Source organism: Photinus pyralis, unplaced genomic scaffold, assembly GCF_008802855.1.
Source record: "Photinus pyralis isolate 1611_PpyrPB1 unplaced genomic scaffold, Ppyr1.3 Ppyr1.4_LG5, whole genome shotgun sequence".
Taxonomy (NCBI): Eukaryota; Metazoa; Arthropoda; class Insecta; order Coleoptera; family Lampyridae; genus Photinus; species Photinus pyralis.
The window spans coordinates 6,671,545-6,685,834 of record NW_022170596.1 but is presented as its reverse complement, the minus strand read 5'-3'; the positions used below and the strand labels follow the sequence as shown (position 1 = coordinate 6,685,834).

The window sequence follows — 14,290 nt, the reverse complement described above, 5'->3', positions numbered from 1 at the left end:
TAGAAGAAAAATTAAGAGTGTCGAAATTTAGAGGGCCGATTTTCTAATAAAATTAGTGGAATTGTAAGAATAAATTTATACGCATTTGTTGGAATTGAAGTGAAGATTGTCCTTTTCATTTCTATAGAGCATTATTTCATAATATTGGTTTAGGATATCTGGAGAGGGTGTGGGTAAAACCCGGACCCGGACCCGGACCCGGACCCGGACCCGGACTTGGTGGGTAAAACTCGGACCCGGACCCGGACCCGGACTTGGTAGGTAAAACCCGGACCCGGACCCGGACTCGGACTTAGTGGATTCTTTCTTTTATATTTTCGTGTATCGTAACATTAAATCCGTTATAAGGGGCTTGGTAGGGTTCCAAGCATTACTTTTTTCGGTTGGATTGAACCCTTTCTGTGCGTCAAATGCGTTTGGCTCATATTTTCAAAATGCACAAAGAAAGTAGAAATTTGTTTCTTTTGTCAATATTCCTTGTTGTAGTCGCTGTATTAAGTTCTTACACGATGTTTGTATACGCGCTTTAACTTTAGAAGGAATTATTACAGTACGAGGTTGAAATCGTCATAGTATGTTCCAGATCATAAAATAACATCCATATCCCTCCACAAATACAAGAAATATGAACAAAATTGCGCCAGGCATGCGGGTTGGCACATCTTGGTAGTCGTGTGACATAGTAAACATTTAAATAGGGGAATTTGTACCTAGATTACGGCGCAACAATAATCTTCAATTAAAGAGTTTGTTTTGGAAACCTTCTAGCTTTCCGGAAAACTATAAAAAATGAAAAATAAAGGAAACGGTCAAAAAATGCATGCACATACCCAACTTCCTTTAAACTATTAAAGCGATTTTTCTAAAAATTTTAATGTGGATCCTTCAAATCTAATCTGCCCATGCGCACACCCAACTTTCTTATTTGTAAAGGAATTTCTCTGAAGCGGCAAATAAATAATTTTAATCACAGATGCTTCTAGCAAAGCAAGCATATCTCATATTGTAAAAATCAGATGTGCGCTTGCGCATGCTGCGCAATGTCAATTTCCTTATATGTAGCGACATTTTTTTGAATTTTTAACCAATGGTTCTTCTACTGCAGGGAACATATCGCATATTTTAAACATCAGGCGCGAGCTTGCGCACGCTGCGCAATGCTAAGTTTCTTATTTATAAGAAAACATATTTTCCTCTACCTACACATAAATAGTCCGTTATATGAATTTTCGGCAAGTTCTGATCGTTTATGGAAAATGGACTAAAGTAACTCCCCTTAAGGCGAAAACCGCTTTTTCATTTTTGTTTTCGTTAAATTAGGCTTATCTTTTTCTCGTATAAGTAATACACAAAAAATCACCGACAGTTCTTGGTGGTATTGACCATTTTGTTGCAATAAGTCGAAAATGTGACATGTCATGGAAGGTTTACGACGATTTATCGAGTACGATCAAAAAATTTCCCCCGCAGTAAATATATTTTTATTCATACATAGTTCCTAGGTACCGAGCACCTAACCCTATTTAATCTAATTAATTTATAGTAGCTTTACATTTTATTCATACAAGGTGATCCACGTAGTCCGTTCGTTAGAAGATTTTAAACTTGTAGTTGAAATAGAAACTTGAAATTTGGTTTACAGCCATAACCGACCATTGCGAATTGAAATATAAAATAATTTCAAGATGGTGCTCCTTCCATAAATACCCCGCAAGTAGTGCTATCTTGGTGTTTTTTAATAGAAACGTAACATTTTCTATTTTCTTCCTATGCGTTAGTTTATTCTGCATTCAACGCAATTAAAATTTAAGTACCTACCTATCTGTCATAGGTTTTGGCAAATGTCAAATGTAAATCAAATTTCAATTTCTATTCAATTGCAGGTTTAAAAACTTTTAACGAACAAGCTGCGTGAATGTCGCTGTATATTAATTCGATATTTTATTGGAAGTTACTGAGATCGACTGTATCATGTCCAATAAACCAATACCTACTCGGTTTACGGGAACGTCTGTAATGTTCAAAAAAACTGTCGGTGATTTTTTGTGTATTACTTATACGAGAAAAAGATAAGCCTAATTTAACGAAAACAAAAATGAAAAAGCGGTTTTCGCCTTAAGGGGAGTTACTTGAGTCCATTTTCCATGAACGATCAGATCTTGCCGAAAATTCATATAACGGACTATTTATGTGTAGGTAGAGGAAAATATGTTTTCTTATAAATAAGAAACTTAGCATTGCGCAGCGTGCGCAAGCTCACGCCTGATGTTTAAAATATGCGATATGTTCCCTGCAGTAGAAGAACCATTGGTTAAAAATTCAAAAAAATGTCGCTACATATTATAAGGAAATTGACATTGCGCAGCATGCGCATGCGCACATCTGATTTTTACAATATGAGATATGCTTGCTTTGCTAGAAGCATCTGTGATTAAAATTATTTATTTGCCGCTTCAGAGAAATTCCTTTACAAATAAGAAAGTTGGGTGTGCGCATGGGCAGATTAGATTTGAAGGATCCACATTAAAATTTTTAGAAAAATCGCTTTAATAGTTTAAAGGAAGTTGGGTATGTGCATGCATTTTTTGACCGTTTCCTTTATTTTTTATTTTTTATAGTTTTCCGGAAAGCTAGAAGGTTTCCAAAACAAACTCTTTAATAGAAGATTATTGTTGCGCCGTAATCTAGGTACAAATTCCCCTATTTAAATGTTTACTATGTCACACGGCTACCAAGATGTGCCAACCCGCATGCCTGGCGCAATTTTGTTCACATTTCTTGTATTTGTGGAGGGATATGGATGTTATTTTATGATCTGGAACATACTATGACGATTTCAACCTCGTACTGTAATAATTCCTTCTAAAGTTAAAGCGCGTATACAAACATCGTGTAAGAACTTAATACAGCGACTACAACAAGGAATATTGACAAAAGAAACAAATTTCTACTTTCTTTGTGCATTTTGAAAATATGAGCCAAACGCATTTGACGCACAGAAAGGGTTCAATCCAACCGAAAAAAGTAATGCTTGGAACCCTACCAAGCCCCTCATAACGGCTTTAATGTTACGATGCACGAAAATATAAAAGAAAGAATCCACTAAGTCCGAGTCCGGTTCCGGGTCCGGGTCCGGGTTTTACCCACCAAGTCCGGGTCCGGGTCCGGGTCCGGGTCCGGGTTTTACCCACACCCTATCTGGAGACGGGATGTCGCAGTAACTATAGCCCAAATGGCTAATTTAATTGACCTTACCAGACCACTGAATCGGCGTCGAGATCATTCGGTAGCGCAATCGGCATATTTGAGATGTACGTAGGATTTCATTTATTACCTTAGCTTTTATTTAATTGGTAGTGTAGAAATAAGAAAACAAGTGAACAACAAGTAAAAATGGACGTGTTTGATGAATAAAGTCATCGTATGTAGGGATCGACCGATACGGCCAATATCGGCCGATATATTGTTATGCCGGACGGTCGATATAATATCGGAGTATTGGCCATTTGTTTAAATTTAACATTTTGAAGATTGGTAGAAGGGGAAGGGTCCATTCAATTCCAAGATGGACTGTGCTTGCCTACACTTCGTCAGTGTGGGTATAGGATGAACAATTAAAAAAGAGATTTCTAGTTTTACATGTATTTATGCGCGCTTATCTTGCAAATGTTTACACGTAAAATTTAAAAATTGACATAATTTTTGTTTATTATGCTATAAATGACTACCGAATGTTTCAAAGTTCAAAAACTAAACAGTACGTTCTATATTTTGTACAATACAGGGCGTGTTATAGTCTAGCTATACAAAAATACCGGATAATCGCGTAAAACTACATGTAAATTACAATACTTAATAATAAAATTGCTAATTACGCTGCTCCGAATTAAAGTAAAAATACAAGGTCAACTTTCAGTAACTCCCATAATCCAACTGAGATACTGTGAGACCTTCGTAAAAACCGCAGGATATCTCCCATCGCAAATCTGTGCGCCCCAGGCAGCTATTCCCTCCACATGCCACCGCTTTTTATTTGAATACATTAACGGCCCACCGGAATCACCACCACAGAAGTGTACCCCATTTACGGGCAATTCTCGCATACAAATAGAATTTTCGTTAACACTACGCTGTAATCCCGTGCTGTTGGTATAATATTTGCTACATTGCTCGTTGCTCAGCAAGGCTCCCAGAACTTTCTTCTTTACCTCCGTAGACGGCCCATCGTGAGTAATTTCCCCAAATCCGGAAAACTGCATGATTTCTCCTACTTTCGCATGGTCCTTATCCGAAGAAGGTAGACATATAGGTCTGACGAAATCTGCAACCAAACCCTTCAAGGAAAGAAGTTGCAATTAGAAACGTACCATTGAACACCGCAGCGTGTTTTAGCTTAATCAAAGCGATATCGTTTAGTCCATACCTTCTGTTGTACTGCGGGTGAGTTATCTTAGACTGTATCGCTATGTCCTGCACTTGGTCGGCACATACCTCGAACACGCCACTTTTAACGCAGTCTTGAGCTTCATTTATGTTGTACTCCCCAAGGCGTACACCTACACTGTTGCACAAAGTGAGGATCGTGTGCTGTTATTTACTTACGCAGCGGATGTGCGCATCCTCAAGCAGTGAGCCGCCGTGAGTACATATCTGGACCCGATCAAAGCACCCACGCAGGTGAATTCGTCAAAATCGTTGCCGTCGGCGATTAAATCGGGATCTTGTTCGTACTTTAAAATTGCCAACCATGGATATTCGTCAATCGCCGCAACTGCTGTATCCACACGGAAGTAGTCATCCGAATGCTGGTAACCGCATATGCGCTCAATTTGCTCTGGCCCATGGATGTAGGTGTAAGAGGAACCACAGCAAACCAGAGGCTCGGTTGATAAATTGCCGCAGTGCGACTCGTTTACGAATTCGACCACCTTAGGGTCTTGGGTCAGCAGACCTTGAAGAAGTGGCACGCATTCGTACAAAGATTTACATTGTGCCGGTTCATTGTTTGGGGTTGTGCAGATATCTGAAAAAATCATAATTTAGTAACAAAAGTGGCACTATATAACAAGGCCGGAACTCTCACTGAATTTAAAAAGGTATTATAATCTAAAGCTAAAGAAACCAAAACGGCACCCAGTTATAGTAAAATAGAAATATCCAGCATTGCGAAAAGAAATAAATCAAACGACTTCACGCTTGGACGGCTTGTATCCCTGACATTAACAGCTAATGACAGTTCGACAACAGAAACTACCAGCTTACAAAATTCGCCACTCGTTTTATTTTTCTGTGTAAAACTGACTCGTGTTTCAACCAATCACAGTGAATGTCAAAGCTTCCCTATGCTTTCTACCGCTACCCTTAGTATAGGTATGCTTATGATTAGCACTCCAATATAATATACCTACCTATACTTGCTTGAACTATTGCAAATAAAAACACTAAACATATAACCATCGTTTCACTTCATCGTTCACAATGCAACTGATTTACGGATACAATAATACGTCACTAATTTATTTACTAACTAATTGTATGATTAAAAGACACGCTATCATCAATTACCCAATTGCGTTATCATTCAGAAATGGGAACGAACGAGCTAAATGTCATGCACTGTCTTGCAGTGGGTCTTTTATTGTTTAGCTGCCAAAAATTACTGTTAGCTGATTTTTCCAAATTAAGGAAGTATTAAGACTGATTCCTGATCTTTTCAATTTGTTTTAAACAACAAATATGACAAATATCAATTGTTTCGGCAGACAAACTTTTGGTAAAACTATCGTTGAAGCATTCATGAAAAAAGCTGGGAAGAAACCCTCGAAACAATGCTCAGTTGTTGGAGACCAGCATTGGGTAATATACGTTTAAACTATGACCTTTAATTGCAATCGATCGACTATACCTTAAATTTAATCGATGGACTTAGTGGACCACCTGGTTTCGAGTTGTTTCTTCTTCTTCTTTAATGCTGCCGAATGACGTTTGCGGCTTCATTTTGATCACGCATCTTGTTTTACGGCGCGGTGAGTTCTTTTCGGCCTTGTAGGACACGGTTGAGTTGCACATCTTTTCTCTGTTTATAATAAATCTGTCTCATTCATTAGATTTTACGCTTCCAACTATGTCGGATCAGAGAAAGTGTCACAACTTGATTTATTCCAAATATCAATAGCAAAAATAATAATAATCGTCCACAACAGTTGGATAACGTCTCACATAAATACAAAACATTGCTACAAATATTCAATGACTATGACTTACGTGACACAACTCTTAGTAAATTCCCCAATTTACCAAACCCTCAATCGAGAATAATCGATTACACTGATTACTGAACCTTTAAAACCTTTTCACAAATTAATTCACGCTCCGGGCAAAGATTCGCACGTATAGGGCCAAGTACAAGTAAAACATAAGGAAATTCTTACCTTAGCTTAGTCCTCGCATCTAAATCTGAAAACAATCAAGAGAAGAACCTCCCACGCCGCAGGTCTCGGTATACAATTAGTTGATTAATGCCTGAAGGGCCTCGCTGTACTCGTAATGTGCGTCTATACTAGGCGCGCTATTTAATTGGCCAACCCCTTCAGAAGTAAGTGGTGGTTTCAAGTCTATTATGCATCGGTAGGAATTACGATAACTCAGAGACTTGCTATAACTAGACTGCGCTTAACGTATCTAAGGTGTTGTCGACACAGTATGCAACACACAATGCACCGCGGGGCAAAAATCGCTGAGATGATATGCAATATAATGAAATAAGCTGTTATTTTAGATGTTCCATTCATTAATCATTCTCGTGATTAGCTCGAATTAGTGAACAGATAAATTTCTGTTGAGAATAAACCAATAAACTTAGGTTAACTTTTGCCTATCAACATGTACCCTGTCGATAAATTTTTAAATAATATGCTGATTTTCAACGGATAAAAGTTTAAAGGGCCAATGGATCAGAGCCATTCGAAGAGAAAAATTTACTCCCACCATAGTGCATTTGCGGGGAATGAAGCCGATTTTAGAAAGGTACCTACGAAGGTGTTAAACAATAATGCAATACCGAGCGTTTTCGACTTTCCCATTCACTTAAAATAACGTAGAACTATTCGACATCCTTTACCAGCAAGACAACGGCAATTTGCCTATTAGGTATAGACGTAAATAAGTACTTACTGGTACTGAGTATATTTCAGGTTTTCTACAAAAAAAAATAGCTAAGTCTGTTAAATGTTCCATATGTGCAGATGCGATATTCGCATCAGAGAGTCATTCAAAGCTTTTAACTAGAAAAAATCGTGGAGGATTGTTGCACGTATCAAGCGATGTATTAAAAATTTTCCAAATTGCTGAAAATGTGTTCAGGTTTTTCATTCAATCCACACCACACCGCGTTGTAAACAAAATGGTTATCAGCAGTCTAAGAAAAATAAATAACAGTTACAGCCCATTTGGGTTTTTGAATAGGCATATATTGAATCAAAATCCGCTAAATAATCATATCTTACTACCTACATCTTTAGTTTTAAGAGTATATTTTTCCATACGTGTTCACCACCAAAATACACACATAAATCAAATTAGGACTAGAGTAAGGCAGTTATATACCAATTTAGTTCAAATAAAATACCAATAAATTCGATTAAAACAGTTAACAGCTATATGTTATCTTTTTTTGTTACTAAAATTTAGAATAAACATGGCTAAAGCAAGCTGCAGAACGTACGTTTGCCCCGCGATGAACAGTTGGTTGCCTATCCTATCTTGACAACAGGCGTTTATAGTAAAATCTACGTTACGCGCCGTCTAGTTATAACAAGTCTCTGCGATAACTTACTGACCAAGTTACGGTAACAATTACAATTAAAAGTTATCCCTTGAAGAGGTATTTAACGATACACTTTATAATACGCAGAAGTTAAGATCGTTTTGCCTGACTGGTAAAACATGTTGGATAAATCCAGTTCGGATGCTTATCTCATTGCCCAATTGTCCAGATGGTGGTTTCGGTACAATCAATACAATGGCTTAAAGGTGGAATTTTTAAGACCATTTTGCCCCAAATATGAAAAATTGCGGTTTTTCACTTCAGACTTCATTTTTGACCCTTCGTGTTCCTCGATCCCAAAAACGTAGGTCCAGCTCCAGATCCTTGAACTGTAAAAATTGGGCATTTTAGACTGAGAACACGCCAGGGTAATCCAAAAATCGCTATATTGGACGCCATCTTATATATTTCCCTTACGGTCCATTTTCAGACTTGACAACAGGCAGAATCTCAACGGGGTTGAAATAGAGGAATACCACTTGTAACTCAATTGTGAAGCGAGATGCTGATAGCATTTGGGTTTTCTCAAAAGTAGCCCTGAGTATTATAGGGGTTTTGTATCCCTCGTATGCAACTCGTAAAGATTTCCTTTGTAGGCGCAAAGAGACAAAAATACGAAAAAAGTAAAACAGAATTTTACAAAAATGAACGAGATAAAAAAAACCGCGAAACCCCACACAAGGCGAGGCAACCAAAAAACGAACGCACCTGAAACTGAAAAATCGAAAAAAGATTAGCTAAGGAGAAAACAAACTCAAAAAGTTTTTTTACCTAACGACGCAAGGCTGGTGTGTTAATTCTTTTTCCGTTTTTCATCATTCAGTCAAAATACAAAAAGGTATAAATTTTAATAAGTTAAATTACAATTAGAGTATTTAAATTAGGACACCACAGTACGCTCAATCCAATCAATGTAATTAGCCACCCTTGTATACGCAAAAGGATAGTCAATGGAGCATTCGGCTGTACTCCAAACTGCAATTCCTTCAATATGCCATTGGGTACGATGAGAAAACATTAGGGGACCTCCCGAGTCTCCTTCGCACGAACGATCCTTATTGTCTGCAAGCTCTTTGGTGCACATGATATTATCGGTAACGTATCGATTGCGATCTTTAATATCTGAAAACTCCGTACGACATTGTTCATTTGATATCAATCTGGATGTGATTCTCTTCTTAATGATTGCATAGTTTTTATCAGTAGCTACTCGTCCAAAACCGGTTAAAGTCATTATCTCTCCAATACGTGCATATCTTGTTTCAGCGTCTGGAAGACATATTGGGCGAATATAATCTGAAACTCAACAATTAAAGCTGTACTTTAGCCAAAGTGGACCTTACCAGAATACGAAACTGATCTGTTGAGCCTCAGCAAGGCAATATCATTCACGCCAGTTCTTCTGTTATAATTCGGATGCTTAATCTTCCGCTCAATACCGACATCTTCAACGGGGTTGCTACAATCGTCAATGTCCGAAAATTTTACGCAATCCACATCGTGCTTAATATTATACTCCCCGAAACGCACTGCTACCCTAAATAACAACAGAAACTGCACTTTCCAATTTTTCGCGAGTAAAGTTAACTTACACCGTGCTAGTTGCTAGCCTCAGGCACTGAGCTGCTGTTAACACGTATCGATTATTTATCAGACTTCCGGCACATCCAAATTCGTAAAAATCCTCGTCATCGTTCTGCTCCAAATCGGAATCACGTTTGTATTTGAACACGCCCAGCCAAGGAAACTCGTCTATCGCCGTTACGTTTCCCGCATAAAAGTAATCGTCGGTGTGCTGAAATCCGCAAAATCTTTTGTCGGATATTTTTTGCCTTGTCGGGGATGCGCGGACGGTGACTTGATCGTACGAATCATTAGCTGCTGTTCGGGACGACTTCGTGCCGCAACAAACGAACGGTTGGGTTTCGCTGGACCAAGATCCGCAATGTGATTCGCGAACGAAGTCTATTGCTTCTTTCTTCTGGGTAATTAGTACCTCGAGTAGTTGAGGGCATTTATAAAGGGGCTTGCATGATGCTGTTTCGTTGTTGGGTGTAATGCAATTGTCATCTGTAAAAGATCGACTATATAAATTAGTGTTAGGTAACTGATTTAGATACTATGATATGTTCAATAAAATTTCATTCACTTTAGCGGCAGCCACGAATTAACAGGTCGCAAACAGTACCATTTTTGTCCCAAATTTACTGAACAGTGTAACATTTAGGCAAATATAATTGACGCAAAAATGAGTACCCAATGTTACTTGCTACATTACGATAATTGCTGTATGTACCTGCTCGAATTTGAATTAGGGATGTCAATAGCACTAGTACGAGTACACATGTATGCATATTTATGCCACTCTTGAACACGTCGTTACTATGAAACAGCGCACGTACCTTCTGAACGAACGCTTTACACTATAACATACCACATACATAGCTTACTTTACTGGTGTGGTTTTTCCATGTAACTTTCCGTAGGAAAGTCTTGAACGCGCGAAAACGATTGGAAATATGCAAATCTAAATATTCATTATAGTAGGAATTTATATCAGGTCATTAGCGGACATGATGGTAAGAGCGTATTTCCCGAGATATTTCCCCAAATATCTCATACAACGTTTGTGCACAAAAATAATGTACACGCACCTAATATGCTTACTTATAGGTTTAGACTAAGTAACCATGAAAAACAAGCACAAAATGTCCCCAAATGTTACCATTACCGATCATTACAGAGTGCTATCATCTCGTCAAAATTAGAAATGAAGCTGTAGGAGGTATAGAGGATGAAGTTTCAGCGAGAGATGAACAGACGAAGTTCACAGTTTCCCTCCCTCCATTTTCAAAAGTTTTACTTTGCACCACCATTGTTTAAAAGTATTTAAACAATGGCGCCACTATATCCATGCATATCTAAAATCTGACACCACTGGTTGTCTCATGTAAAAGTGATGCACGTTTTATTTTCAAAGACAGCATCTCGGGAAATAATTAATAGGGGTGGCCCCCCTCAAGACCACAAAATTTGAACACCATCTGGCACACCTTCAAGGTATAGGCTACCTATTTCAAAATTGCATATAGGACAATTCCGCTAAAGATAGTTCAAAACCGCGGAAGTGACTCCGGAAAGGCTGACAGAGGGACGGACGGACAACAATAACACATTTTTTTTAATTTTTAAAAAAATTTTGGTGGTAGAGGGGGTCCAAACAAATGTATTTATTCAATTAAAGCAAATCTAAACCGTTTCGTTTGGGTACTACACCATCAAACATTTGTGTTTATTAAGCGGCACAGCAAATCGATGCAAGTTTTATAGGGGAGGCGATGGTGTCTGTCTGTCCACCTGTCCATGTACAGGATAACTGTCAAAACGCTTTGTATAAGTAAAAATTTAAATAATTGCTCAAAACTTCTTTTCCGATTGATTTCATATTTTGACAGCGATTAATTCCAATATGGTCGTGTTGTACCTACTACAAAAGGTGCCCATTAGAATTTAAAGGGATTTATTTTTATTGTTAGAAATATTTAAAACCACCCAAAACCGTGTAAGTCGTATAGTGGGAGCCAATCTGAACGTAACTACCTCTTTGGTAATCATTTACTAAATTAAATTCCAAAAAAATATATTTTTCTCGTGCCTTGGTGGGAAAGTGTTGTAAATGAACTAGTAAGCTATGTAAAAATTAACATTGTTATGGAAAACAAGAGTAGATGACCGAGAAACATTTTCTTTTGTGATAAAACAAATGGATCAATCACACAATTTACTCCAAAGTTTCAAAATGTGGTCTATAGAATTAATGGAAAACATGTTTTTTGATCTTTCCAATAATGCGCCGCGAATGGTAGATTTTTATAATTTAAAATTTCGTGTGACGGTTAGTCGGTCAATAGTTGAAGGTATCAAGATAGTTGCACGTTGAGATTGATTTGCACTATACAGGGTGACAATTTGAAAACTTACCACCCCCCATATCTTAGTAAATAAACGAGATATTTAAAAAAAATCAAAATCCGTTTCGGTAATTCGGAGGGGGAATCACAATGACATAGTTGGCGACTCACCCCCTCACACCCCCTGTGCCCCAGCCACCCCAACTTTTAAATCTTAAATAGTGACCCCCCATGTGTGATACGTCGTTGGAAAGCTCTGAAAAAATGCTTTCCAACCATACCAAATAGCATTACATTTAGGTTAGTAATTGTCGTGCAAATCAAAAAATAAACATGGAAAATCGTATTTAACTTGAACTTCCAAAGCCGACTCGACAGCAACTCATTTTTGATCACCAGTTATAATCTATTCTCAAACTCTTGTCGAACCTTTCCAATGTTGGTTTTGCAATATTTCGACATTCTTGAATTATTCTCTGTCTTAGTTCGTCTATGTTCGCCGGTTGCGACAGATTTCAAATGTATCATATTAGTTTATTTTTTGATTTGCACGATAATTACTAACCTAAATGTAATGCTATTTGGTATGGCTGGAAAGCATTTTTTCAGAGCTTTCCAACGACGTATTACACATGGGGGTCACTATTTAAGATTTAAAAGTTGGGGTGGCTGGGGCGCAGGGGGTGTGAGGGGGTGCGTCGCCAACTATGTCATTGTGATTCCCCCTCCGAATTACCGAAACAGATTTTGATTTTTTTAAATATCTCGTTTATTTACTAAGATATGGGGGGTGGTAAGTTTTCAAATTGTCACCCTGTATACATCCGAATCGATTTCCAAAATACTATATACACCACTAGAGGCCGTCCTGCTTCGCCGGAAGTACAGTGGCTTTCTATGAATTTTATTGGTGAGACTGGTAGTATTTGCTATATTTTTTGGTAGTTTGTCCACGTCCTACATTTTTGCTTCATATGTAATTGAAAGTTGAGCCCATCCTACTCCACAGGAAGTATGTCTATTCTTTTGTGCCTAATCTTGCGTGTAAACAAAAGTTTCCGGATAACCGAACAAACACAGTTTTGGCTGCATTATGTATTTTATGCGTGTATATCTTAAATGCTAAATGATGCCTAATTGAGACAAGGGTCGATTAATAATTGATCTTGAAAGGGGGAGGTGCATCGTTTGGGTCAGATGATCCAATGGACGTCCTGACTGTTCTTTAATTTCTATCCTTTATTTGAAATCCAGGGGTAGTAAGGGAAATAAATATAATATAAAAGCCAGGAGGAAAAAGTAATAGACAATAGAACAAGACGATGAAGAGAGGTTTCCCGTGAAAGGTAATTCACTGGTGGCGTAGCCACTCGATAATTGACATCTTTCACTCGATGGTTAGCTTTTCTTTATCTTCGTGTATAATACAAAACTATTCTATAGGAGAAGCCATATAAATCATTATAAAATCTGAATTTAATTTAGACGCGAAAGCTTAGATTCCGTCGTTTCCATGGAAACAATATTGTATTCTGTTCTGAACTTCATTTTGTTTCATGCTCTGCGTCCCATTTTTAAGAAGAATGACAGATGTGATTAGAATGTGCAATCATTTGTTTTACTTTATTTACCCTTCCGGTTAAAGTGATCACTGATCTGCTGTTGCTGTTAAGAGAGCGATATCAAGAACATCAAGTCAGTGTAATGAACAAATCAATTATAGGACCTTATAATAGGAACTGGAAGTGCATGTGCCCTTGCCGCCTTTATCGTAATAAAAACTGAAATGGAAACGCGAATAAAGCAAAACTTGTGATCCGCTGATGTCACAGTTGCGCTTTGAAACGAGTTCGTTTTATTGTTAGAATGTCTCTGGGAATCGGACTGCCTTGTTATGATCTAGCGGGCAAAATGTATGAGGAGACAATCACACTGTATCGTTTCTAAAATGCAATGAAAACAACACACCGACGAAAAGGTATACGTTCGATGAAGATTTCCATTTTGCATTTTAGTTCTTATAAATAAAAAAGTTAATCTTTCGGTGGTTATATTTTCTCTTTTAGTAGCCACCGAAAGGTAAACTTTTTGATTAGGTTGTTTAATAACCAAATAAACTAAAACCATGAACCGCATTTGCATAAGAAAATGTAGGAGTGCCGAAACCCGATCCCCGTTAGACATCCATAAAAGCAAAACATTTCAAATACACAATTATGGTCATGAGTCATGACGGTACGTATTCCTTATAAAATTTCAAGTTAGTTACGTAAAGCAGTGATATCAGGCGGTTCCACCCCTTTAGGTGATTTGTATTAGTAGTTATCCAGTTAGTAGTTAGTAGTCCACCGATGATCACAGCTGCGCTACGGCATGTAAGTCTTTAAGTAACAATTTTTTAAAATTTACTCTTTACCACCCGCATGTTAGTAAGGGAGGTATTGCATTGGGGTAAAAAATGACCTCGCACTTTTTTTTACTTCTTTGGTAATGCTCTTCTTAATCCGTAAGTAAATACTTGAAAGTCTAATCGGTTACTCGTTTTGGTTTTACA

The 14,290-nt window shown here is 37.8% G+C and overlaps 2 protein-coding genes across 3 annotated transcripts; both read right to left on the bottom strand.

The window, feature by feature from the left end:
* Positions 1 to 3,375: 3,375 nt before the first annotated feature.
* LOC116172555 (phenoloxidase-activating factor 1-like) lies at positions 3,376 to 5,512 on the bottom strand. 2 transcript variants are annotated; one of them, XM_031489787.1, is made up of 4 exons: positions 5,409 to 5,512; positions 4,603 to 5,023; positions 4,368 to 4,561; positions 3,376 to 4,321 (listed from the first exon to the last, which is right to left on the bottom strand). In XM_031489787.1, exons 1-4 carry the CDS (start codon positions 5,455 to 5,457, stop codon positions 3,906 to 3,908), a joined length of 1,080 nt encoding a protein of 359 aa, XP_031345647.1. In that variant the 5' UTR covers positions 5,458 to 5,512; the 3' UTR covers positions 3,376 to 3,905. The 2 variants fall into 2 exon arrangements, with proteins under 2 accessions (XP_031345647.1, XP_031345648.1); XM_031489788.1 differs by having other exon boundaries at positions 4,130 to 4,334; positions 4,424 to 4,561.
* A 3,142-nt stretch (positions 5,513 to 8,654) lies between these two features.
* LOC116171414 (phenoloxidase-activating factor 1-like) lies at positions 8,655 to 10,400 on the bottom strand. Its single transcript, XM_031488247.1, has 4 exons — positions 10,122 to 10,400; positions 9,418 to 9,895; positions 9,169 to 9,362; positions 8,655 to 9,121 (listed from the first exon to the last, which is right to left on the bottom strand). The coding sequence occupies exons 1-4, from the start codon at positions 10,177 to 10,179 to the stop codon at positions 8,706 to 8,708; spliced, it is 1,146 nt and encodes a 381-aa protein (XP_031344107.1). The 5' UTR covers positions 10,180 to 10,400; the 3' UTR covers positions 8,655 to 8,705.
* Positions 10,401 to 14,290: the final 3,890 nt, after the last annotated feature.